This window comes from Chlorocebus sabaeus, chromosome 12 (assembly GCF_047675955.1).
Source record: "Chlorocebus sabaeus isolate Y175 chromosome 12, mChlSab1.0.hap1, whole genome shotgun sequence".
Classification (NCBI taxonomy): Eukaryota; Metazoa; Chordata; class Mammalia; order Primates; family Cercopithecidae; genus Chlorocebus; species Chlorocebus sabaeus.
The window spans coordinates 103,140,231-103,163,856 of record NC_132915.1 but is presented as its reverse complement, the minus strand read 5'-3'; the positions used below and the strand labels follow the sequence as shown (position 1 = coordinate 103,163,856).

The following is a 23,626-nucleotide window of genomic DNA, read 5'->3' as shown; positions in this document are numbered from 1 at the left end:
CCTGTGGCGCCCGCCCGGCAGGGTCGGGCCCGGCCGGGCCGGTCAGGGGAGGGGACGGGGTCGCCCCAGCCTCACCTCTGGGCGCCCAGGCGCTCCGCGGGGTGAGGGTTCGGCGGCCACTCCTGGGACTCCGGGCTGCGGTGGATGCCGGTCCGTTTCTGCCTTCTCTGCAGGAGGGAGAGAGCTGGGGCAGGGGGTGCCGGGAGATAGGGTCCCCGGCACCCTGCCGGTCCTCCGCCTGGCACGCTGGCCCTTGCGGCTGACCTGGGCACCCTGGCTCCCCATTGTACCGGGGGCGCTGGGCTGGGATCTGAAGGCTGAGTGAGGAGCAGGAAATGCGGGTGATGCTTCGGGTGCCAGGGTTGGGGCCAGAGCACCCGCCACTCTCCCGCCCTCTAGGTGTGCTTGGACATGCCTGGGGCTCAGGTCTCTCCCAGCCCAGCTGGCCGGGCAGTGCGGGACGGCGCCGCGGCGGTGAGAGGGTTAAACGGAAGGGGGTGGAGGGGAGGACCCGGACCCCGCCTCTCTGCGGAGCATCCTTTGGGGATGGCTTTGCTTGGGGTTGGGACTCCGAGGTGAGCTGGAGGGGATGCTGGGCTCGGGCTGGCGGGAAGGGGTTAAGACCCTGTCCGGGGGTCTCCGCGCTCCTGCTCCCTGAGCCCCCTGGGAGATGCCAGGCGCGTCGGCTCTTCGCTCCCCCAGGCTCACACACGCTCGCGGAGCCCGCCTGAAGGACGGCCCCGCCGGCTGCGGAGCGGAGCATCCCCGCACCGGCCAATCAGGCGCGCGCAGGCCAGGAGGCGGTGAGATCATCTCTGGCCAATAGCAGAGCGCCGAGCGCAGGGATGCTGCATTCGCACTCCAGCACCCCCAACTCTAGGGAGCTGGGGGCCCCCAGGTCGATGTGAGATCAAGGCACAGGGACCCTAGGATTCCTCACCCTCAGGTGTGTGGGAGGACCAAGTTGGTCCCCCCAGACTCTCCGTGACCAGTGATTAAGCTGGAAAAGGGGAGCCCAGTCTCCCAGCCCCCTTTAACGGATGAGTCTTCTCAGGCCCAGAGAGGGGAAGTGACTGGCTCAAGGTCACACAGTGGCAGCCTTGGGGCGGGTTCTTCAACATCCATTCTCCTCCCTCCTTTGCCCGCGTCCCTCGGGCTCCAGCTGAAACTGGGGGAAGGTCTCAATCGCATGCCCTTTGTCAAGGAGGACACCAGAAGGCTGAGATCTTGGGTCCCTTTTTCCCTGTGATGCCCACTCTTCCCTTCCCAGGATTTGGTGTGGTATGAGGAAAGAGGACTAGGCTGGTGTGAGCATCGCAGAGTAAGAGCGAAAGAGAACAGGGACCCCCAGAAGTAGGGGGCCGCTTGGAGAAGTGTAGGTGTCTGAGAAGGCCGGGATCCTAGCTCAGCCCTGGGCCTCTCTGCCCTTCGGGAGTGTCGGTTTCTACCAGGGCTGGAGGATGTGCAGAATTCCCACCCCCAGGCCTTTTTCCTGAGCACCTGTGCAAACCGCCCACTCCCACCATTTGTCCCCAGAGTCCTGCAGGTTCCTCAAGGTCCAAATTTTCATGGGCCCACCGCCAAGCTACTTCTGCCCCAGCCTTGCCCACTCAGCGTGTCCCATCATCCTTCTAGGATCTGGGCCGGGAGTCCTCTCTGACCCCTCCGCCCTGCTCCCCTGCATGAATCAATGGCCATCTAAACTCCCCTTCCCCCACTCCTTCTCCCCACACCTTATCTGCCCTGCTACTGCCTAGAAAACCCTAGACTGCTCTCCCCAAGTGGTCTAAACCTGCTCCAACACTTCCAAACCCTTCCATGGCTGTGCTGTGGCCTCCGGCTAATCCCCAGCTCACTAAGACACCTGCCACACCTGCCCCTGCCCCCCCAGCCCCTTGGAAGCTTCTCATTCATCTCCCCTCCCTCCCCTTGGCCCTGCCCATAGGGCCCTGACTTTGCTGCTGTCTGCCCAGAAGCTCTTCCCTGCCCACCTGTCCACCTGCCCTCTCCCCTCTGGTGCTTTTGCTTGGCTCACCCAGTCCTTCTTCAGACCTCAGCAGAAATGTCACCTTTTCTGGGAAGTGATCCCTGACTCTGCCCCCTGACTAGTTTGGTGGTGCACCATCTCTGTCTGTGCATCTCGGGACATTCGGGAAACCTGGAATTGATTGTCAGTGTTTGCAAGGCCTCCCCCAGGGCAGGGGCCACCTTGGGTCCTCACCCCTGGACAGGACCAGGATAAGGACTTAGTCAATGTTGAATGGAGTCAGAGATTCTAGATATCTCTGACACTGGGAATCATGGTGTCTTGGGAGCAATGCAGACTGGGGTAAACCCAGGCAGTATGGGAGCAGAGGGGTAAGGGATGTAGTCATAGAATTAGGAGGCAAAATCTGTGGATGGTCTGAGGAGGCAGGGAGCCTTGAAGGACCCTTGGACTCTGGGGAGCGAGGGACCCCAGGGAGAGACTCACCTGGGATGAAGGCCCTTTACTGCCCTCCCTCATTGATCTTGCCTTCTGGCCAGTGCTGGGGTCTATCTGTCTTGGAGTAGCCATCTTTGGGGCCTGGAGTTGGGGGAAGGAGAGGAAGAACCGTCCCATGTCCTTGCAGTGATGAGGATGTCTGTGTGCTAGTAGTACTCTGGAGTGCTGTCTCTTTTCATCTTCACAGTGAGGTGAGGCAGGTTCTGTCACTGTACCCATTTTAATGAGGAAGAAATTGAGGCCCAGAGAGCTCACATGGCACAGCCAGGATTGGACTGGGCTCTGGTGGGTGTACACCTGGCATTAGGGGCTTCCCTTCCTCTGCCCTTAGGGCCCCTGAGATCCATCAGCCTCCAACTTCAGGCTACAGTGATCAAGAAACCAGGAGGTTCTGGGCCAGGTGGGAGGGTGGAGTACTGGGCATTATCTCCTTTGGTGGCCTTGGGCTTCCCTGCTGGGCCATGGCCTCCTCATCTGGTGAGGATTGCTGGGGATTTCAAGGGAGAAATGGCTTTGGAAATTGTAAGGGGCAATGCAGATGTCTGTGTGGGGTCCCCGTGTCCCTGTTTATAGTCTCTTCCCCACCCTTGCATTGTAGAATGCGCCATCCCAGAATGTATCCTTGTCCAACCAGCTCTGTGGTTTTTGCTCATAGCTTTTCCTGCAGTTACCTGCTGCCTTACCTCCAAGATTCACCTGTAGAAATCTGCCTCCAACACTTCAAGATCAGTTTGGTGCCTTTGGTGCATAATGAGTGTTTTCTTACTGCCGTCTCCTCCAGGAAGGCTTCCCAGACCCCTCTGCCTTGCCCAGGCTTAATCCTGCTTGTAGAAGCCACCCGGCTCTTTGCCGCTGTCCAGCGCTATGGTGCTGACTGCCCTCTACTCAGAGGCTCCCATTGCTTTTGCCTCTCCTCAGCCTAGGCACTGCCTTGAGGGCCGGGCTTGGTTTATGTGTCACCGCATCCACCTCTGGCATATAGCACAGGGCCTGGAATGCAGTTGGCATTGTTTGGTTGAAGGAATTGAGATTTCTTTACTCTTTCTGGGACCCAAGGTAAAGGACCTTTCTGGCACCTGTGCCTTAGTGTTCCCAGAGTCCCAGGATAGGAGGAGTTCATCCATGGTAGAATGAAGCTGGGAGGAAAGGAAGAAGGGGGCTTTAAGTTGGATGCCAACTCTTGCTGTCTCCTACCCAGTTCTCCAAGGAGAAGTACATCCTGGACTCATCGCCAGAGAAACTCCACAAGGAATTGGAGGAGGAGCTCAAACTCAGTAGCACGGATCTCCGCAGCCATGCCTGGTACCATGGCCGCATCCCCCGAGAGGTGAGCAGGCCCCCAGCTGGGACTTCAACCCCGGACCCTCCCACCCACTGCCTTGGGCAGCCCCAGCCCTGGTTGCAGCCACCTGGGAGGCTCTGTCCTATTGCTTGGTGGGTTCAATCAGAATGGACTGGGATGAGGTCTAGCTCTGCCCTTTACTGACTGTGACCTTGAAGAAGTTGCTTCACCTCTCTGAGCCTCAGTATCTACTGCAAAGGGTTCTTGTGAAAATTAAATGAAATAATGCAGGTAAAATGTTTAACATGATGCTTGACACCATGAATGTTGGCCTTTGTTCTTATTATTGTTACTGTTATTGTCTGGTCTATATATCTGCCTTTTGTATGCTTGCTTAGTGAGTACCAATCTTTGGGTTACTTAGTTTTGGCAAAGTTGAGTTTCTTGGCTCAGGTGACTTTATAAGCCACAGACTTAAGTTTATAGATCACTTGTTCCTTCTTTCATTCATGCTATAATCTTTGCCAAACACCAACTTTGCCAGGACCTGTGCTAAGCACCAAGGCTGCAGAGGTAGAAGAGGTGGTAGCTTCTTTTGATGGCTAATGGCCCAGGGTGGGGGGCTGACAGTCAGAGCCTAGTGGAAGAAGTGCAAGAATAGAGTGCCTGGTATGAATATGGGGAAGTCCTGAGGAGGGGACACTGAGGATGGAGGCCTTTGTGAGATAGATAGGAGTTCACCAGGTGGGGCCAGGTGTGATGGCTCACATCTGTAATCTCAGCACTTTAGGAGGCTGAGGCGGGCAGATCACCTGAGGTCAGGAGTTTGAGACCAGCCTGGCCCACATGGTGAAACCTTGTCTCTACTAAAAATATGAAAATTAGCCAGGTGTGGTGGTACGCACCTGTAAGTCAGCTACTCAGGAGGCTGAGGCAGGAGAATCACTTGAACCTGGGAGGCAGAGGTTGCAGTGAGTGGAGATTGTGCCACCACACTCTAGCTTGGGTGACAGAGTGAGACTCCATCTCAATAACAATAATAAGGCCGGGCGTAGTGGCTCACGCCTGTAATCCCAGCACTTTGGGAGGCCAAGGCGGGCGGATCACAAGGTCAGGAGATTGAGACCATCCTGGCTAACACAGTGAAACCCCATCTCTACTAAAAATACAAAAAATTAGCCGGGCGTGGTGGTGAACACCTGTAGTCCCAGCTACTCGGGAGGCTGAGGCAGGAGAATGGCATGGACCCAGGAGGCGGAGCTTGCAGTGAGCCGAGATCGCGCCACTGCACTCCAGCCTGGGCAACACAGCGAGACTCCATCTGAAAATAATAATAATAATAATAATAATAATAATAATAATAAATAAAAATAAATAAATAATAAACATCTGAAGTTCATCAGATGGACAAGGCAGGAACGGTGTTCCAGGACAAAAAAGCAGCTTGAGGGTGCAAGGGCCAGAGGCATGCCAGAGCACTGAGTGGTTGGAAGAATAAGGATTAGGAATTCACTCTGCCCAACCAGAACCCTGAGAAGACCTGGGTCTCAGATCAGCCATTCTCACTCCTCCAGACCCGGGGCCTCTGTGCCTCCCATTCCAAGGTGTTAGGTCCTCCCATTCCTGAGCCTCTGTGCTGCAGACCCAGGGCCTCTGCCTGAGGTGCCCCCTCTGAACCTGGGTCATTTCATCTCTGCTCTCAGATGTCAGATGTCTCTGTTTACTGGGTCCTCTATACCCTGGATCTGGGCTTACTGTCCCCCCTAATCCTGAGTTGCTCTGTCCCCCAGATCCTGGGTCTGACCCTCTTCTGGCCCTGTCCTACTCCAGCCTAACCATGCCTTCTGCAGGTCTCGGAGACCTTGGTACAACGCAATGGCGACTTCCTCATCCGGGACTCGCTCACCAGCCTGGGCGACTATGTGCTCACGTGCCGCTGGCGCAACCAGGCCTTGCACTTCAAGATCAACAAGGTGGTGGTGAAGGCAGGCGAGAGCTACACACACATCCAGTACCTGTTTGAGCAGGAGAGCTTCGACCATGTGCCCGCCCTCGTGCGCTATCATGTAGGCAGCCGCAAGGCTGTGTCAGAGCAGAGTGGTGCCATCATCTACTGCCCGGTGAACCGCACCTTCCCACTGCGCTACCTCGAGGCCAGCTATGGCCTGGGACAGGGGAGTAGCAAGCCCGCCAGCCCTGTCAGCCCCTCAGGCCCCAAGGGCAGCCACATGAAGCGGCGCAGCGTCACCATGACCGACGGGCTCACTGCCGACAAGGTCACCCGCAGCGATGGCTGCCCCACCAGGTCAGCCAGGGCCCCATTTGTCAAATGGGGATGTGGATAATGAGAGGGCTAGTGAGAAAGGGAAGGGCCAGGCACACTGAAATGGGATGAAATTACCCTCCTGGAGCCTCTGTGTGCAGGGAGGAATGGGAGGAAGGTTGGGCCATACTGTGTGGATGTACGGAACGAAGGACTTGCAGGGAGTCAGACCCAAGTGGCAGTCCCAGCTCTGCCACTTGCTGGCCATGTGCCCTTGACCCTGTCACCTCTCCTTTATTATCTCCATGTTCCTACCTATAAAGGCTTTCATTCAAGCAGCCCTCCCTATGCCAGGGGAACCCTGAGTCCTGAACCAGAGAGGGGCCTGGTCCCTGCCATCTGATGCCACCCCTCCATCCTACACAGCTAGGCCAAGGTGGGCATCCGAGCAGAGGGCTTTACAGCATGGAAATCACTGCACAGGGAATGGGATGTTCTCAGCAAATTTTAATTACACCTGGTTGTCTCTGGGGCTAAAACCAGGCCCTGGATGCCAGGAAAAGCCCCAGCAGCTGCTGGTTCCTGAGATCCTACTAAGTGTTAAGTGCTGTACGTGGCCAATCTCATCAATGCCCACTTCCTCCTGGGAGGTGGGTCCTGCCCATACACCCAATTTGTAGATGAGGACATAGGCTTAAAGGGGGAAAGCTGCTTGCTAGAGAGTGGTAGGATCAAGATTCGAACCCAGGTCTGTAGACTCTGAAGTCTGTGCCCCAAGTTTCTGTGGCTTCCCTGGCTATTTGCAGAGATCCACTGTCCTGTGCCACCTGCACTTGGATAGGCCCTTGAGGCCCCATCTCCCTGGGGCTGGGTTGGGTGCTCCCAGTCAAGGAATTGATGAATGGATACCCTGTGGGCAGCAGCCACTTGGCCTGTGGTTTGGAGCCAGTAAACATAATGGTGCCAGGATCCACAGACCATGTGTGCCTGAGGCATCCTGAGCATAGTTGGGAGCAGTGAGGAGAGGTCAGGATGGTGGGCCTACTTCCTAAGGCTCCCCACTCTTCCTGCTAGCCCCTCTCCCCAGACCGTTCTCCAGGTCGGAGGAAAGATTCTGCTTATCAAGCTAAGGGCACTAGTGAGGAGCCGTGTCTGCCCAGAGAATGGTTGTAATCGACTAATTTGCACAAAGGCACCTCGTGGGGTGTTGAATTCTGGCCTGTACCCCCTTTCCCATCCCCTCCTCCTCAGGAAAGGAGAGGAACAGAGGAGCGTGAGAAATGTTGGCTCAGCTAGGTGCCCCCAAGCCTCATCCTTAGGCTGCTCTAAGCTTCGTGGGAGGGGAAGCTGGGTAGGAATGGAGGAGAGCAGGGTCATGCGGAGGATACTGACTAGGAACTGGGCTGATGGCCAAGCACAGTGGCTCGTGCCTGTAATCCCAGCACTTTGGGAGGATGAGGTGGGCGGATCACCTGAGGTCAGAAGTTCAAGACAAGCCTGGCCAACATGGTGAAACTCCATCTCTACTAAAAATACAAAAAATTAGCCAGGCTTGGTGGCGGGCACCTGTAATCCCAGCTACTTGGAGGCTGAAGCAGGAGAATGTCTTGAATCCGGGAGGTGGGTTCAGCAGTTGCTATGAGCTGAAATCACGCCACGGCACTCCAGCCTGGGCGACAGAGTGAGACTCCATCTCCAAAAAAAAAGGAAGAAACTAGGTGTGCTCGTCACCAGGGTTCCTAGCTCTGCTCCTGACTCCCTATGTCCCCTCCCTCCTCTGGGCTTCAGGTTTTTTTGTACCTGTCAGTCGAGAGGTTGGATTTGATCATCTCCAAGTCTTCTCTGCCTCTGAAGTTCAAGGTGAAGAGGTGGGGGGTCCCAGAGGCAGGCTGAGGCCCCTGACTTCTGGGCTCCCTGCCCATGATGGTATCTGCTCCACAGTACGTCGCTGCCCCGCCCTCGGGACTCCATCCGCAGCTGTGCCCTCAGCATGGACCAGATCCCGGACCTGCACTCACCCATGTCGCCCATCTCCGAGAGCCCTAGCTCCCCTGCCTACAGCACTGGTATGGCCAGCAGAGGGGGTGGAGCAGGTGGAGGGAATCTGTTGTTGAAGACTTCTGTAACCTATGTGTGGTTATGTATGTTTCCGCCTCTTTTCTGAGGCGAGACCTTTACTAAGAGCAATAATTGACACTGGAAACCTGCTAGCAGAACTGTTGGTATCAACATTTAAGATGTATCCATGGATTGTTTATTTAGCAACTATTTATTTATTTACTTATTTATTTTCGAGGCAGTTTTGCTCCTGTTGCCCAGGCTGGAGTGCAGTGGCGGGATCTTGGCTCACTGCAACCTCCGTCTCCTGGGTTCAAGTGATTCTCCTGCCTCAGTCTCCCGAGTAGCTGGGATTACAGGTGTCCGCCACCATGCCTGGCTAATTTTTGTATTTTTAGTAGAGACGGTGTTTCGCCATGTTGGCCAGAGTGGTCTCGAACTCCTGACCTCAGGGGATCCACCTGCCTCGGCTTCCCATAGTGCTGGGATTACAGGCGTGTGCCACCACGCCCAGCTAATTTTTGTGTTTTTAGTAGAGACAGGGTTTCACCATGTTGGCCAGGCTGGTCTCGAACTCCTGACCTCAGGTGATCCGCCCACCTCGGCCTCCCAAAATGCTGGGATTACAGTCATGAGCCACTACGCCCGGCCTCTATTTTTCTTAATAGACTTTATTTTTTAGAGCAGTTTTAGGTTCACAGCAAAATTAAGTGGAAAGTACAGAACACTGTGCTTTTTTTTTTTTTTGAGACGGAGTCTCGCTCTGTCGCCCAGGCTGGAGTGCAGTAGCCGGATCTCGGCTCACTGCAAGCTCTGCCTCCTGGGTTTATGCCATTCTCCTGCCTCAGCCTCCCGAGTAGCTGGGACTACAGGCGCCCGCCACCTCGCCTGGTTAGTTTTTTGTATTTTTTAGTAGAGATGGGGTTTCACTGTGTTAGCCAAGATGGTCTCGATCTCCTGACCTCATGATCCGCCTGTCTCGGCCTCCCAAAGTGCTGGGATTACAGGCTTGAGCCACCGCGCCCGGCCTACACTATGCTTTCTTATAAATACGAAGAAAGTTTCTATGTTAGAAACATTCCAATAGGTCATTTCTGGAAAAAAATGAAAAGGATGTTTTCAACAGGCCATACTGTCCACGTGGCAGGCCAAGTGTCGTGAGAGGGGGCTGTCTCAGGAGGAACTTTTGCCTAGGGTGGCATTCCATTGAAGTCTTGCTGTCTTTATCAGTTGTCACAAATCCTTCCCTAAACACAGAGCCACCAACTTTGTCATAACTACAAACTTGATTTCAAAGCAATACCCCTGAGTATAAAACCGAAAATTCCTTGCCAGTATGATTTATTGGACAATTTCTAAGCAATCTGGTATAGTAAAGCAGCCCAGATGTCAAGACTTACATCCCGGCTGTACTGCTTGCTGGCTCGGTGACCTTGGGCAGGTCAGTGCACCTCTATGAGCTTCACTTTTCTCATCTGTAGAATGAAGATTATAAAAGTACTTACTTCATAGGACATTGAAAGGGTTAAATAGACTGAGGTACAAAGAAGGGTCTTGCAGGCACTAAGAGCTCAGTAAATATCGTCTTTGAGGTTTGATGATGGTTTTACCGTGGTTATGTCTCCAGCATGTCGCCAGCTCCTGGGCACACAATGTATAGCAACAAATCATTATTGCTAATTCAGGCCGGGCACGGTGGCACACATCTGTAATCCCAGCTACTTTGGAGGCTGAGGCACAAGAATTGCTTGAACCTGGGCGGCGGGGGTTGCAATGAGCTGAGATTGTGCCATTGCACTCCAGCCTAGGCAACAGAGCAAGACCCTGACTCAAAAAAAAAAAAAAAATTAGCTGGGCGTTGTGGCACATGACTGTAATCCCAGCTATTCAGGAGGCTGAGGGTCAAGAATTGAAGAACTGCTTAAACCCAGGAAGTGGAGGTTGCCGTGAGCCTAGATGGCGCCACTGCACTTCAGCCTGGGCGACAGAAGGAGACACTGACTCCAAAAAAAAAAAAAAAAAAAAGGAAATAATTATTGCTAACTCGTTGAGAAACAATCACATGTAGCACAAGAAACTCCAGCAGATACTCAGCTTCCCTGGATCACTGAAGCTCCTCCAAGCAGTGGGTCCCCAAGGCTGCAGCAGCCTCAGGGTGGGGCCATGCAAACTCCTGGGTCCTGGTGATTTCAGAGCATCACCTGGGCTGGTCAGCTTGCCAGAGTCAGCTGGCCCTGGTCTCTGGTGATGCAGGGAGGTGGGGACATCACCTCGGTACCCCCTACAAGGAGTGAGGGAGCCTGCTCTTTGGGAAGGGGTGCGGGAATCTCACTTTGGTGGGGAGCTGCTATAAGGGGACCTCTCTCTCTTTCTGCAGTAACCCGTGTCCATGCCACCCCTGCAGCCCCTTCTGCCACAGCACTGCCTGCCTCCCCTGTCACCCGCCGTTCCAGTGAGCCCCAGCTGTGTCCTGGAAGTGCCCCAAAGACCCATGGGGAGTCAGACAAGGGCCCCCACACCAGCCCCTCCCACACCCTCTGCAAGACCTCCCCGTCACCATCACTCAGCAGCTACAGTGACCCGGACTCTGGCCACTACTGCCAGCTCCAGCCTCCCGTGCGTGGCAGCCGAGAGTGGGCAGCAGCTGAGGCCTCCAGCCAGCAGGCCAGGAGCTATGGGGAGAAGCTAAAGGAACTGTCAGAAAATGGCGCCCCCGAGGAGGACTGGGGCAAGACCTTCACAGTCCCCATCGTGGAAGTCACTTCTTCCTTCAACCCGGCCACCTTCCAGTCACTACTGATCCCCAGGGATAACCGACCGCTGGAGGTGGGCCTTCTGCGCAAGGTCAAGGAGCTGCTGGCAGAAGTGGATGCCCGGACACTGGCCCGGCATGTCACCAAGGTGGACTGCCTGGTAGGTGTTGGCTGTGCACTGGGGTGGAGGGAGCATCTCCGTTCTATGGGGCAGGGCAATGAGAAACTGGCTTCCAGATTCCCCAAGTATAACAAGTGGGCCTGGATTCTAGCTCCATGACTGTCCTTTGCCTGCTCTGTGACTCTGGGCAGGTCATTTAGCCTCACTGGGCCTCCAGTTTCTCCTTTTAAAAAGCACATAAGGCCGGGGGTGGTTGCTCATGCCTGAATCCCAGCACTTCAGGAGGCCAAGGCGGGCGGATCACCTGGGGTGAGGAGTTCAAGACCAGCCAGGCCAACATGGGAAACCCCATCTCTACTAAAAATACAAAAATTAGCTAGGTGTCATGGTGGGCACCTGTAATCCCAGCTACTCGGAAGGCTGAGGCAGGAGAATCACTTGAACCTGGGAGGTGGAGGTTTCAGTGAGCCGAGATCGCATCAGTGTACTCTAGCCTGGGCAACAGAACGACACTATTCAAAAAACACACACACACACACATACACACACACACACACACGATATCCTTGCTTCCTCCAGATGTCAGTTTGGCTACAACTGGGCAGACCTGAAACCCAGTGGTCTCTGGCTCCCTGAGGCACTTGGGGACACTTCTGTAGTGTGCCGCAGAGCCTTTTGAGGGTTAGCCAGCTTGTCCTGGGACTAGAAAAGGCCTGACTCTCCGCCCCCACCCCCCCTAGTGGACAAATAAGCAGAAATGATTACTTCCTCGGCCCATAAGTTGTCAATGCCTGGGCCTTAGCTGTGTTGAATCATTGAACATCTAAAGACCCCAGTTCTCTCTGTGCCTCAGTTTCTCCTTTCTTGGGAGAAACTGATCATCAGGTTATACTGGTCTCAGAGCGCGGGAAGCAAGAAAAGAGTCAAGGCAGAGATGTTGCTCCATGAAGAGTCCAGGGTGGCAGGGAGGACCCAGGTTCTAGGCCCAGTGTGTGACCTTGGGCAAGCCCATTCCCTGCCCGGGCTTCAGGGTTTCCCTCTGCAATGGACAAGTATCCGGCTCTTAACCTTAACTGAATATTTATTTATTTATTTATTTATTTTATTTTTATTTTTTGAGATGGAGTCTCATTCTGTCACCCAGGCTGGAGTGCAGTGGCGTGATCTTGGCTCACTGCAACCTCTGCCTCCTGGGTTCAAGCGATTCTCCTGCCGCAGCCTCCCGAGTAGCTGGACTACAGGCACACGCCACTGTACCCGGCTAATTTTTGAATTTTTGGTAGAGATAGGGTTTCGCCATGTTGGCCAGGCTGGTCACGAACTCCTGATCTCAGGTGATCTGCCCACGTCGGCCTTCCAAAGTGCTGGCATTACAGGCGTGAGCCACCCCGCTCGGCTGACCTTAACTGAATATTTAACATGCCAGGCACCTCTGGGCATTTTCCTATTAATTCTCACTTCACAGATGGGGAAACTGAGGCTCGCTGAGAAAGGCAGAGTCACTTGCTCCATGTCAGAGGGTTAGCGGTGGAGCTGGAATTCAAACTCCGCCTTCCAACCAGGCTACCCACTTAGATAAAGCTCTCTGACTCCCAGATGGCTGGGGCCAGCCCTGACAGGATATTAATCAGCCCTCTGGGCGTCTTTGCAGGTTGCTAGGATACTGGGCGTTACCAAGGAGATGCAGACCCTAATGGGAGTCCGCTGGGGCATGGAACTGCTCACCCTCCCCCATGGCCGGCAACTACGCCTAGACCTGCTGGAAAGGTGAGACAGCGCCGGCACCCGGGGACTCTCGGGGAACCCCCGGCTACCGCAGTCCCCGCTGGACAGGGCGGGTTGGCCAATCACAGCCTCAGCGCGGCTCCCAGGGCTCTGGCCACGCCTCCCATCCCATTGACCAATCGCAACCCCTGATAACTCGCTGTAAGCAAGCTGATTTCCCAAAGACTGAATCCTGTATCTCCGCATTTGCCTTCCTTTCGCATCCCCTTGACCAATCATCCCCTTGACCATCAGCCTGGCCTCGCCTATCAGCTCGGGGTCCTCCTTGTTCATTCTTAAAACTGCTCTGCGTGGCCGGGCGCGGTGGCTCACGCCTGTAATCCCAGCATTTTGGGAGGCCGAGGTGGGCGGATCACCTGAGGTCAGGAGTTCGAGACCAGCCTGGCCAACATGGTGAACCCGTCTCTACGAAAAATTAGCAGGGCGTGGTGGCGCGCGTCTGTAATCCCAGCTACTCTTGAGGCTGAGGCAGGAGAATCGCTTAAGCCCAGGAAGCGGAGGTTGCAGTTAGCCGGGATCGAGCCATTGCACTCCAGACTGGGCGACGAGCGAGACTCTGTCTCAAAAAACAAACAAACAAAAACAAAAAACAAACTGCTCTGCGTGACGCATTTCCCTGTTCACCCACAGCTCTGGCCCCGCCCCCTTATCCCATTGACCCTTACAACCTCTCACGTTGGCTCCGCCCTCCGCCGCTCCCGGCCCAACCGCAGGCAGCGCCCTAGGCCCGCACCCCTCACCACTGTCCCTGAGCCCGCCGCCTCTTACCCCGCCGCTCTGACAGGTTCCACACCATGTCCATCATGCTGGCCGTGGACATCCTGGGCTGCACTGGCTCTGCGGAGGAGCGGGCAGCACTGCTGCACAAGACCATTCAGCTGGCGGCAGAGCTGCGGGGGACTATGGGCAACATGTTCAGCTTCGCGGCGGTCATGGGTGCCCTAGACATGGCCCAGGTACTGAGAGCCGCGCAGAGCCGGCATCTGGTAGACTGTCTGGAAGAGCCCTGGGGTGCCTTTGGGATGGCTGTGTATGGAACCAGGAGGAGCTTTGGAGTTTCTAGGCACCATTGGTGAGAGTACCCGGGAGAACTGAGTTCTGCAAGTGCCTACCCACAGCAAGTTCTTCCCCTTCTCTGGGCCTCAGTTTCCTCGCTTGTAAAATAAAACGAATGAGGAGCATTATGTGAGTTTAAAGAATAAAAATAGGCCAGGCGCTGTGGCTCATGCCTATAATCCCAGCACTTTGGGAGGCTGAGGCGGGCAGATGACGAGGTCAGGAGTTCAAGACCAGCCTGGCCAATATGGTGAAACCCCGTTTCTACTAAAAAGTACAAAAACTTAGCCGGGCGTGGTGGTGCGCGCCTGTAATCCCAGCTGCTCAGGAGGCTGAGATAGGGGAATCGCTTGAACCAGGGAGGCAGAGGTTTCAGTGAGCCGAGATCATGCTTCTGTACTCCACCCTGGGCAACAGAGTGAGACTCTGTCTCAAAAAAAAAAAAAGAATAAGAATAAAGTGGCAACCATTTAGTGAGTATTTCCTATAGGCTAGGTGGTATACTAAGTACTTTACCAGCAGTGATTCCTCAGAACCATCTCATGAAGTAGGTGCCTTCAGCGTCCACATTTTACAAATATAGTGTTTGAGACAGAGTAGTCCTTGCCTAAGGTCACACGGTCAGAGGCTGAAAGAATTAGGACTTGAACCAGGTCTAGCTGACTTCAAAGCTAAGCCTGCCTCTCCTATGCCTAATAAATAAGAACAACGGCCAGGTATGGTGGCTTATGCTGGTAATTCCAGCACTTTGGGAGGCTGAGGAGGGAGGGCAGATCACCTGAGGTCACGAGTTTGAGACCAGTCTGAGCAACATGGTGACACCCGTCTCTACTAAAAATACAGAAAAATTAGCCGGATGTGGTGGTGCATGTCTGTAGTCTCAGCTACTCAGGAGGCTGAGGCAGGAGAATCGCGTGAACCCAGGAGGTGGAGGTTGCAGTGAGCCGAGATTGCGCCACTGCACTCCAGCCTGGGTGACAGAACGAGACTCCATCTCAATAAATAAATAAATAAATAAATAAATAAATAAATAAATAAGAACAACAAGGTCCCAGAGGCAGTGTCCTGGGTTCAACTCCCAGCTCTGCCACTTTTTAAAAGAATAACCTTGGGCAAGTCATTCCCCTCTCTTGAGTCTTAGTTCCCTAATCTGTAAAATGGGTTTTGTGAGAGCTTCATGGTAGACATGAAAAGCAGTCATCACTGTCCCTAGTACACGAAGGATGGCCATAATAATAATACTGGTCCCACATCTGGGTGTCCACTCAGCAGGGCAGCAGGGTGGCCGCTGCAGGCCCTCTGCCTGGCTGGTCTCTCACAGTTTGGCCTCCCCAGATTTCTCGACTGGAGCAGACATGGGTGGCCCTGCGGCAGCGACACACGGAGGGTGCCATCCTGTACGAGAAGAAGCTCAAGCCTTTTCTCAAGAGCCTCAACGAGGGCAAAGGTACTTTCTTGTTGTGTGACCTTGGACAGGTTGCAGCCCTCCCTGGGGTCCCAGCATGGACAGGGATGAGAGCCTGGCTGAGCTCTGTGCAAGCTACTTTCCCTGAGCTCACTGTCCCTGCTGGCAGCTGCGTCAGCCTTGTTCACATCCAGGCTCAGCCCTTGGGGCTGGGCCAGGGCTGCTGTGGGTTCAGTTGGGGGAATCCAAAAGGAAGGGTTTGTCCCAGGAGTCAGAAGCCCTTGAGGCTCTCCGGGACCTCAGCCAGGCCGGTTCCCTCCTGCACCTCGGCTTCCGGGACTGCAGTGGATGGTGGGCACTACAGGATCTCTAAGCGCCTGCTGCCTTTCTCCCTGCAGAAGGCCCGCCGCTGAGCAACACCACGTTTCCTCATGTGCTGCCCCTCATCACCCTGCTGGAGTGTGACTCGGCCCCACCCGAGGGCCCTGAGCCCTGGGGCAGCACGGAGCATGGCGTGGAGGTGGTGCTGGCCCACCTGGAGGCTGCCCGGACAGTGGCACACCACGGAGGCCTGTACAACACCAATGCTGAGGTCAAGCTGCAGGGTGAGTGGCGGGTGGCATCTTCGGGGGCTTGCAGGCCTGGGCCTCCCTCCACCTGCCTCACTGTTTCCCTTTCCTCCAAGGCATCCATTCACATTTCTGCACTCCTCTGTCCTGCCTTGTCTCCCTGATCCCTTCCTCTCATGTCTTGTCTTTTCTTTTCTTTCCTTTTCTTTTCTTTTTGAGATGGAGTCTTACACTGTCGCCCACGCTGGAGTGCAGTGGCACAATCTCAGCTCACTGCAACCTCCGCCTTCCAGGTTCAAGGGACTCTCCTGCCTCAGCCTCCCGAGTAACTGCAATTGCAGGCGTGGGCCACCATACCTGGCTAATTTTTTGTACTTTTAGTAGAAGCGGGGTTCCACCATGTTGGGCAGGCTGGTCTTGAACTCCCGACCTCAGGTGATCCGCCTGCCTCAGCCTCCCAAAGTGCTGGGATTACAGGTGTGAGCCACCGCGCCTGGCCTAAAATTTATATATGTTTCTTAGGAAATAATTTGGAACTTAACAGAAAAATATGAGAAAAGAAAAAAATCACCAAAAATCTGCAAACAGATTAGTATTTTATGGTCTAGTCATTTTTAAATTATACGCTGCAAATAACAGGACAAAGATGCTAAACTACAGGGTCATGTTGATTCACAAACCTTGTTGGATCCCTGGCGGAGTTGAGGGGAGGTCCCTAACGGGGGCCCTGAAGAATGCCAGGGCTCTGGACAGGAACCCCAGCCTCTGACCTGACCCTATGCCCCAACACTGCAGGGTTCCAGGCCCGGCCGGAGCTCCTGGAGGTGTTCAGCACGGAGTTCCAGATGCGCCTCCTCTGGGGCAGTCAGGGTGCCAGCAGCAGTCAGGCCCGGCGCTATGAGAAGTTCGACAAGGTCCTCACTGCCCTGTCCCACAAGCTGGAGCCTGCCGTCCGCTCCAGCGAGCTGTGATCCCAGGGACGTTTCCCCTCTGCAGCTGCGGACAGCGTCAGGGGCAGAGGGGGCACAGACCTTTCCCCAGAGCACCCCAAGGACACTGTGATCAACCCGAGAATGTTCTGGGTTCAACTCAAGCATCTCCCTTGCACCTCCAGGGTCCTGCGTGGACCCTGGGTTCCATCCCACCTGCTACACGCTCACCAGGTCTCCGTTGAGGAAGAACAGGAACGCCGGTTCCCCCACCAGCTTTTGCTGCTCCCCTTCCTGCTGGGGTTCCCTGTTTTCGAGCCATGGGAGGCAGGCTGTTCACGCCTCCTCACTCTCCGTCTGTCCCTCACCCACACCAAGGCCTCCGTCTCACTGTAAATAAGTCTCTGTGTTCTGTAAATAGATGTACAGAAGCCATGTTATTTCTTTCATATAATAAACTTTTATGACTCTTTATTCTGTCTCTCGGGCTCCTGGGGTAGAAGGAAGCACCTTTTCTCAGGTGAAAGGTAGAACGTTCAACAAATGTTGTGAGTGAGTGGCGAGTATCTAGGGCCAGTGGCATGGGAGTAAGAAGGATTTACCAAGACAGTTGTAGGTAAAGCAAGGCAGATTTATTAGAGAAAGCATGAAAATGCATTGCAAGGTAGCGATGGGCAGGTCAGCAGAAGAGGAGCTGACTGCAAAGAGACAAAGCCTTGCTGTGAGTTTTTTATGGGATGGCGTTTCTGCTGTGTGCTCAACAGGGCTTTCCGCAGTACTGATAACACCAAGGTTGCAGTGGGCTAACCTACAGGTGTCTGGTGAGAAGTTGGGCACAGGAGGGCTGTGTGACCTGAACCATCAAGAAGGCAGACATCTGGCTGGGCGTGGTGGCTTACGCCTGTAATCCCAGCACTTTGGGAGGCCGAGGTGGGCGGATCACGAGGTCAGGATATTGAGACCATCTTGGCTAGCATGGTGAAACCTCGTCTCTACTAAAAATACAAAAAATTAGCTGGGCGTGGTGGCAGACGCCTGTAGTCCCAGCTACTTGGGAGGCTGAGGCAGGAGAATGGCATGAACCCGGGAGGTGCAGCTGACAGTGAGCCAAGATCGCATCACTGCACTCCAGCCCGGGTGACAGAGCGAGACTCTGTCTCAAAAAAAAAAAAAAAAAAAAAAAAAAAAAAAGGCCGACTTTGAGCTTATCTGCTCTCTTTTTGCTTTCCCCTGGTCCAATCAGCATGACTCATTTTCCCTAATTAGGACTTCACAACAAATACTTCTGAAGCACCTGCGACAGTCCAGATTGTGCCAGGAGCCAGGGTTACAGCAAGTATGAAAACCCAGTCCTTGCTCTCTGGGAGCTCACAGACCAGTGAGAGAGATGAACAGCTAATTCCAACCCAGTGCTCCTACCCCCTGCCCTGCCCCGGGACGCCATGGCAACAGTTCCCACAAATGCACAACCAAAAATCCGAGGAACTGGGGTGGAAGGGCTTATTGAAATCTATGATCCCAACTCCCCTCTGGAAGACTGATACCTGAAAGGAGAAGGGACTTTTCCCGGGTCACAGCAGCAGAGTGGCAAGGGCTCCACCTGGCTTCCCGGATCCAGACTTCTCTCCTTTTTTCTCCTTGATAGTGGAAACTACTCATTTTCTTTTTCTTTTCTTTTCTTTTTTCTTTCTTTCTCTCTTTATTTTCTCTCTCCTTCCTTCCTTCCTTCCTTCCTTCCTTCCTTCCTTCCTTCCTTCCTTCCTTTCTTCCTTCCTTCCTTCCTTCTTTCCTTCCCTTCCCTTTTTGTTTTTTTCTTTTTCTTTCTGAGACAGAGTTTCACTTATGTCACTGTAGCCTCCGCCTCCCGGGTTAAAGTGATTCTCCCACCTCAGCCTCCAGAGTAGCCAGGATTACAGGCGCCTGCTACCACGCCCGGCTAATTTTTGTATTTTTAGTAGAGACGGGGTTTCGCCATGTTGATTCGTCCGACTCGGCCTCCCAAAGTGCTGGGATTACAGGCATGAGCCACCGCACCCGCCGCAACGACTTCTTTCTTTTCAGCCTTTGATATTTGGCCCCCGAAGCCTTGGGGTGTGTGTGTGTGTGTGTGTGTGTATAACTATGTGTTGAGGTTGGTAGGGACAGGGTCTTTGAGGTGGGCCATGAAGGCTGTTGTCTTGGTTCCCTTACTCCAGTGGGTGGGGGAGGTGGGCAATATGGATCAAAACGAATCCAGGCCAAGCTGGAGGCCTGGGAAGCCTGTGCGCTGAACCTCAAACGTCTGGAGTCCTTTGCCTTCTGAATCTTTTGACCAAGAGAGGCAGATAACATGCAACCGCGCACTAGGGCTCTAGCAGCAGCCAGACTTGGGTTTAGTTCTATTGTTTACGAGCTGTGTGACATTGAGTAAAAGGCTTAACCTCTTCGGTCCCAAATGCCTCCTTATTAACATGGGGACAACAACAAAACCCATCTCCTAGAACTGATGCCAAGCATTTGGCCACAGTTGCTGCTAGGTGAGGGACAGTCCTGTTTCATACACAACGGAATGTTGATAATCATTTATTGATCACTTTCAGAGCCAAACAATTTGTGTGCCTTTATCTCATTGAAACACCACCATTTCTCTGGATAGCAGATACTATTACCATATTATAAGTTATATAGACATTTAGCACTAATGGCACAGAGTAAGTGCTCACCAAAAACTGTTAGCGAAGGTACTTTTGTCACATAAAAGAAAAAAGGAGCATGGGAAAGGCGCTTTGCAAGGTGTAAGGTTCCGCACAAGTTTTTGCTGTAATTGTTACGTCGCCCTTTGTGGTCATAATCCTTTATTTATTCTTTCTGAGTTACTACGATGGTCCCCTAGTTACCGTGGCCATGGAAACGCGGCCCGCCGTCCCGGATTGGACGGTTCGCGGGTTCCCCCTGGAGGCCACCTTCTGGTCCTGCTGCGGAAAGACGGGGCCTGCCTTGGAGACGGGGAGAGGGGTGTCGGGAGTTGTAGGCGATGGGCGTGGCTGCTGCGGAGCGGTGCACTCCGGGAGTTGCAGTTCCCGGGCGAGGCAGTTGGCTGCTCCACACCGAGCTCGGGCCTCACCCGGATGGCGGCTGTGACGCGCAGCTGCCGGCCCTGGGGCTCGCTCCTCGGGCTGTTCGGGCTGGTCTCGGCCGCGGCCGCCGCCTGGGACCTGGCTTCCCTGCGCTGCAACTTGGGCGCCTTTTGCGAATGCGACTTCCGGCCCGACTTGCCGGGTGAGGCGCCAGGGAGCCCGGAGCGAGGGGCGGGCGGACGCGGGCGCGCTGGGAGCCCGGCTGGCCCCGGCCAGAGCCGCTGAGGACTCAGAGGGTGGGACCGGGGGGCGGGGCCGGCAGACTTGCGAGGGTGGAGGGTACCCGTTGAGGTCCAGGAGGCCCTGCCAACCTGGAGAGAAGCCTCAGCCAGCAGAGCCCTTTGGGGGAGATCTTGGGCCTCCCCGGAATGGCCTGGCCGTCAAGGGAGAAGAGCGCCTTGGGGATGGCCGGGGCTGGGGCTGACTTCGTTGACAGCTCCCGTTTAGGGTTGAGTGCAATCTAGATGACCGCCTGGTGGGGGCGCTGCCTAGCTGAATCAGGCCCGAAGGTGGCTCTTTTGCGCCACAGACCCGAAGGTCCCCGTACCATGTGCATAGACAGCTTGGACAAACGTAAGGACACAGGAGTCCAGACATGACGTTCCCGACCAAGTTCCAGACATGACGTTCCCCTTGAACCTCTGCCTTGGTGGGATGTGTCCTCACCATCCTCCTGTGGCCCTAGGTCTGGAGTGTGACCTGGCTCAGCACCTGGCCGGCCAGCATCTGGCCAAGGCGCTGGTGATGAAGGCGCTGAAGGCCTTTGTGCGCGACCCTGCCCCCACCAAGCCGCTGGTCCTCTCCCTGCACGGCTGGACCGGCACCGGCAAATCCTATGTCAGCTCCCTGCTGGCGCACTACCTCTTCCAGGGCGGCCTCCGCAGCCCCCGCGTGCACCACTTTTCTCCCGTCATCCACTTCCCCCACCCCAGCCACATCGAGCGCTACAAGGTAAGCTGGATGCGTCCTTGACCACTGTTCTCCTCACCATGGGGTGCCACCCTAGGGAGTAAGTCCTGAGCCCAGACAGGGGAGTCACCTGCTCCAGACCACACAGCCGGCTGCAGCCCCAGCCCTCAGGACCCATCCTGCACAGAACTTGGGAAGGTGCCATTCTACCTGGCAGGGAGTACTTTGATTCCTTGGGGCAGTAAGGAACCTGGCAGTACCTACCCGCCAGGGTTGTTGTGAGGGACATGAGATTGTATCATTGCAGATATTATTTATGGAGCACCTATGTTTGTCAGATAATCTGCACTGTTGTCTTGCTGGAAATCCCCCCAATTTGTGGCTCAGAGTAAGCATCGGGAAATACTGGCTCTTACTACTACTGTTGTTGATTGCAAGGTACCCTCCAGGCTGATCAGTTTCAGCTGTCAACACTGCTGTGTAGTTTCAGGGAGCAGGAAGGAGCCTGCTTCTTTTATAGAAAGCAGCAGGTGTCGTGCAAGGAGCCCTCAACAGGGAAGTGGGAGGCTTGGGTTTGAGTCCCTGTTCTGCTGCTGACCGGCTGTGTGGCTTTGGGCAAGTCTCTGCCCCTCTCTGGGATACAGTTTCACCATCAGGCTCACTAAGAGGTTGGTGCTCTCTGGGAGACCACATCTCCCTAGAAAGGAGATTAGTTTTTGGTTTGGGAAGAGGTCTGGGGTTGGGGGAGTTTCTCCAGCCCCCGCTGGAACTTCTGTCTCTCCCCTACAGAAGGATCTTAAGAGCTGGGTCCAAGGGAACCTCACTGCCTGCGGCCGCTCCCTCTTCCTCTTCGATGAGATGGACAAGATGCCCCCAGGCCTGATGGAAGTCCTGCGGCCTTTCCTGGGCTCCTCCTGGGTTGTATACGGGACCAACTATCGCAAAGCCATCTTCATCTTCATCAGGTGGGGCCCAGCTTTGCAGCGGGCACGGTGGGGGGCCACTTTGCAGAGGTTCAGCTCTACAGCCTTGGCCTGTGCTCCCAGCGGAATCCAGTTCCCCGTGGGCTTAGCTAGGCTTTCCCAGTGCCCTCCACCCTCTCAGAGATGACTGTCATTCCGCCTGGTTGATTCCCTTTGGACACTCTCAGCCCATTCTGGGCTCAGTCTTTTTGATCACCACTTCCTTGTGGAAGCCCTGCCAGGTCGAGAACTTTTCCCTCTTTTGTGGTGAGGAGGACACAGGCCTGGGGAAAACAGGAACAGAGTTCTTGTCCTTTAGTCCCAGCTCTCAGAATCCTTGCTGTGTTTCCTCAGGCAGCATGGCTCCGCCTCTCTGAGCTTCTGTCTCTGCTTCTGAACAGCGGGGCCAATAATGATGCCCCGATATCTTCCTGGAAGTTTAGTGAGGGAAAGTCAGTTGAGGGACACAGAAGCATTTTGTAAACTGTAAAGTACATGGCATGTGTAGGTGAGTTGCAGGGGCCGTGGATATGGACACCATGGAGGGGGAAGTGGAGTGTTTTCAGTGGGGTTGGCTCCTCCCTGCACTGGGCTGTGCTCCTGTCAGGTGGCAGCGGGGGGGCGAGGGTCCAATCCTGCCCTGCGCTAGTCCTCGTCTGAGTCTCAGCCTGGGTCCCCCATGGTTTTAGCAACACGGGTGGCGAGCAGATCAACCAGGTGGCACTGGAGGCGTGGCGCAGCCGCCGGGACCGTGAGGAGATCCTCCTGCAGGAGCTGGAGCCAGTCATCTCCCGCGCCGTGCTGGATAACCCACACCGTGAGTCTGGCTCAGCAGCCCCCTCCCGGGCGGCTTCACCCCACACCCAGGGGCCAGGCTTTCCCGGGGTCTCATGCTTTGCCCACTGACCTGCTAGTTCTGAGCCCGGCTTTGGCACTCCCAGCTCTGTGACCTTGGGTCAGCCTTACAGGCCCTGAGTCCTACATCCAGAAGGCGGCTGAGGGGACTGAGGCCAGCATCTTCCGTCCTGCCCCTGGCGGGTGGGGGCCAACTTCTCCCCTCTTGTGAAGCACAAGGCCCCCTCCCCACCTGCCCTTCCTGCAGATGGCTTCTCACACTCGGGCATCATGGAAGAGCGCCTCCTAGACGCAGTGGTGCCCTTCCTCCCACTGCAGCGGCACCACGTCCGGCACTGCGTGCTTAACGAGCTGGCCCAGCTGGGCCTGGAGCCGAGGGATGAGGTTGTCCAGGCTGTGCTGGACAGCACCACCTTCTTCCCTGAGGACGAGCAGCTCTTCTCCTCCAATGGCTGCAAGACCGTGGCCTCCCGAATCTCCTTCTTTCTCTGACCCCCCGGGTGGTATCCTTGGCCCCTCTAATGGCCAGGCCATGCAGGAAAGGCCTGGGACCTCTGTCACAGGAACCCAGCGCACCAAGTGAGATGAAGGGAGTGGCGGCTGGGCCACGGGACAGATGGCTGGGAAGGGCCCTGGCCTCTAACCTGGCTCAAGAGCATCTTGGCCCTGGCCACCTTCCCCAGGGAAACCCCTGGTCACCCCAGAACCTCACTGAGCCTTGACCTCCCCCTGCAGCCTGAGCCTTCTTACTGTGAATTATAACTCAGGGACTGTGGCTCGTGGCGGCGCTCCCTCCTCAGTCTGCCACCCTTGCCCCTTGCCTCCTTGGTCGGGCACCATGCCCCCTCCCCTCCACCCCACACCCTGTGTCCATTTCATCAAGCCAGGTGGAGCCTTCTCGGTTTCTATAAATGGAGGGACTCAAGCTGCCACTTGGGCCTGGTTTTAGAAGTTTTTAATTTTGTAAAAGAAGAGAACAAGTATAATAAACTCAGCTATGGGACCAGAGGACTGTTTGCTAAGACTTTTAATTGCTCTGGAAGGAGGCAGCTGGCTCAGTGCCAGTGCTGGGGGGTGA

General features: G+C 55.1%; 2 protein-coding genes across 7 annotated transcripts in view; both read left to right on the top strand.

Annotated features, from left to right (window-relative positions):
* Window positions 1–17,180, top strand: part of SH2D3C (SH2 domain containing 3C) — a 42,155-nt gene extending 24,975 nt beyond the window's left edge. For 5 of the 6 annotated variants that reach the window (XM_037994167.2, XM_008006143.3, XM_073021945.1 and 2 more), the window contains 9 exons: window positions 3,684–3,812; window positions 5,618–6,072; window positions 7,972–8,096; window positions 10,466–11,001; window positions 12,614–12,729; window positions 13,532–13,703; window positions 15,139–15,250; window positions 15,607–15,813; window positions 16,573–17,180. In XM_037994167.2, the coding sequence (XP_037850095.1) occupies window positions 3,684–3,812; window positions 5,618–6,072; window positions 7,972–8,096; window positions 10,466–11,001; window positions 12,614–12,729; window positions 13,532–13,703; window positions 15,139–15,250; window positions 15,607–15,813; window positions 16,573–16,748 (2,028 nt within the window). In that variant the 3' untranslated portion in view covers window positions 16,749–17,180. The remainder of the gene's footprint in view (window positions 1–3,683; window positions 3,813–5,617; window positions 6,073–7,971; window positions 8,097–10,465; window positions 11,002–12,613; window positions 12,730–13,531; window positions 13,704–15,138; window positions 15,251–15,606; window positions 15,814–16,572) is intronic. The other variant, XM_073021944.1, reaches the window with a different exon arrangement.
* A 2,588-nt stretch (window positions 17,181–19,768) lies between these two features.
* Window positions 19,769–23,556, top strand: TOR2A (torsin family 2 member A). The gene is made up of 5 exons (XM_008006155.3): window positions 19,769–19,964; window positions 20,508–20,773; window positions 21,521–21,696; window positions 22,383–22,510; window positions 22,796–23,556. The coding sequence occupies exons 1-5, from the start codon at window positions 19,814–19,816 to the stop codon at window positions 23,038–23,040; spliced, it is 966 nt and encodes a 321-aa protein (XP_008004346.1). The 5' UTR covers window positions 19,769–19,813; the 3' UTR covers window positions 23,041–23,556.
* Window positions 23,557–23,626: the final 70 nt, after the last annotated feature.

Bases quoted from the DNA above. Each gene is read 5' to 3' on its own strand.
- TOR2A (XM_008006155.3), top strand. From the start codon at position 19,814: ATGGCGGCTGTGACGCGCAGCTGCCGGCCCTGGGGCTCGCTCCTCGGG. The intron at 20,774-21,520 runs GTAAGCTGGATG...TCTCCCCTACAG, and splicing joins GCCACATCGAGCGCTACAAG to AAGGATCTTAAGAGCTGGGT. The intron at 21,697-22,382 runs GTGGGGCCCAGC...CCATGGTTTTAG, and splicing joins GCCATCTTCATCTTCATCAG to CAACACGGGTGGCGAGCAGA.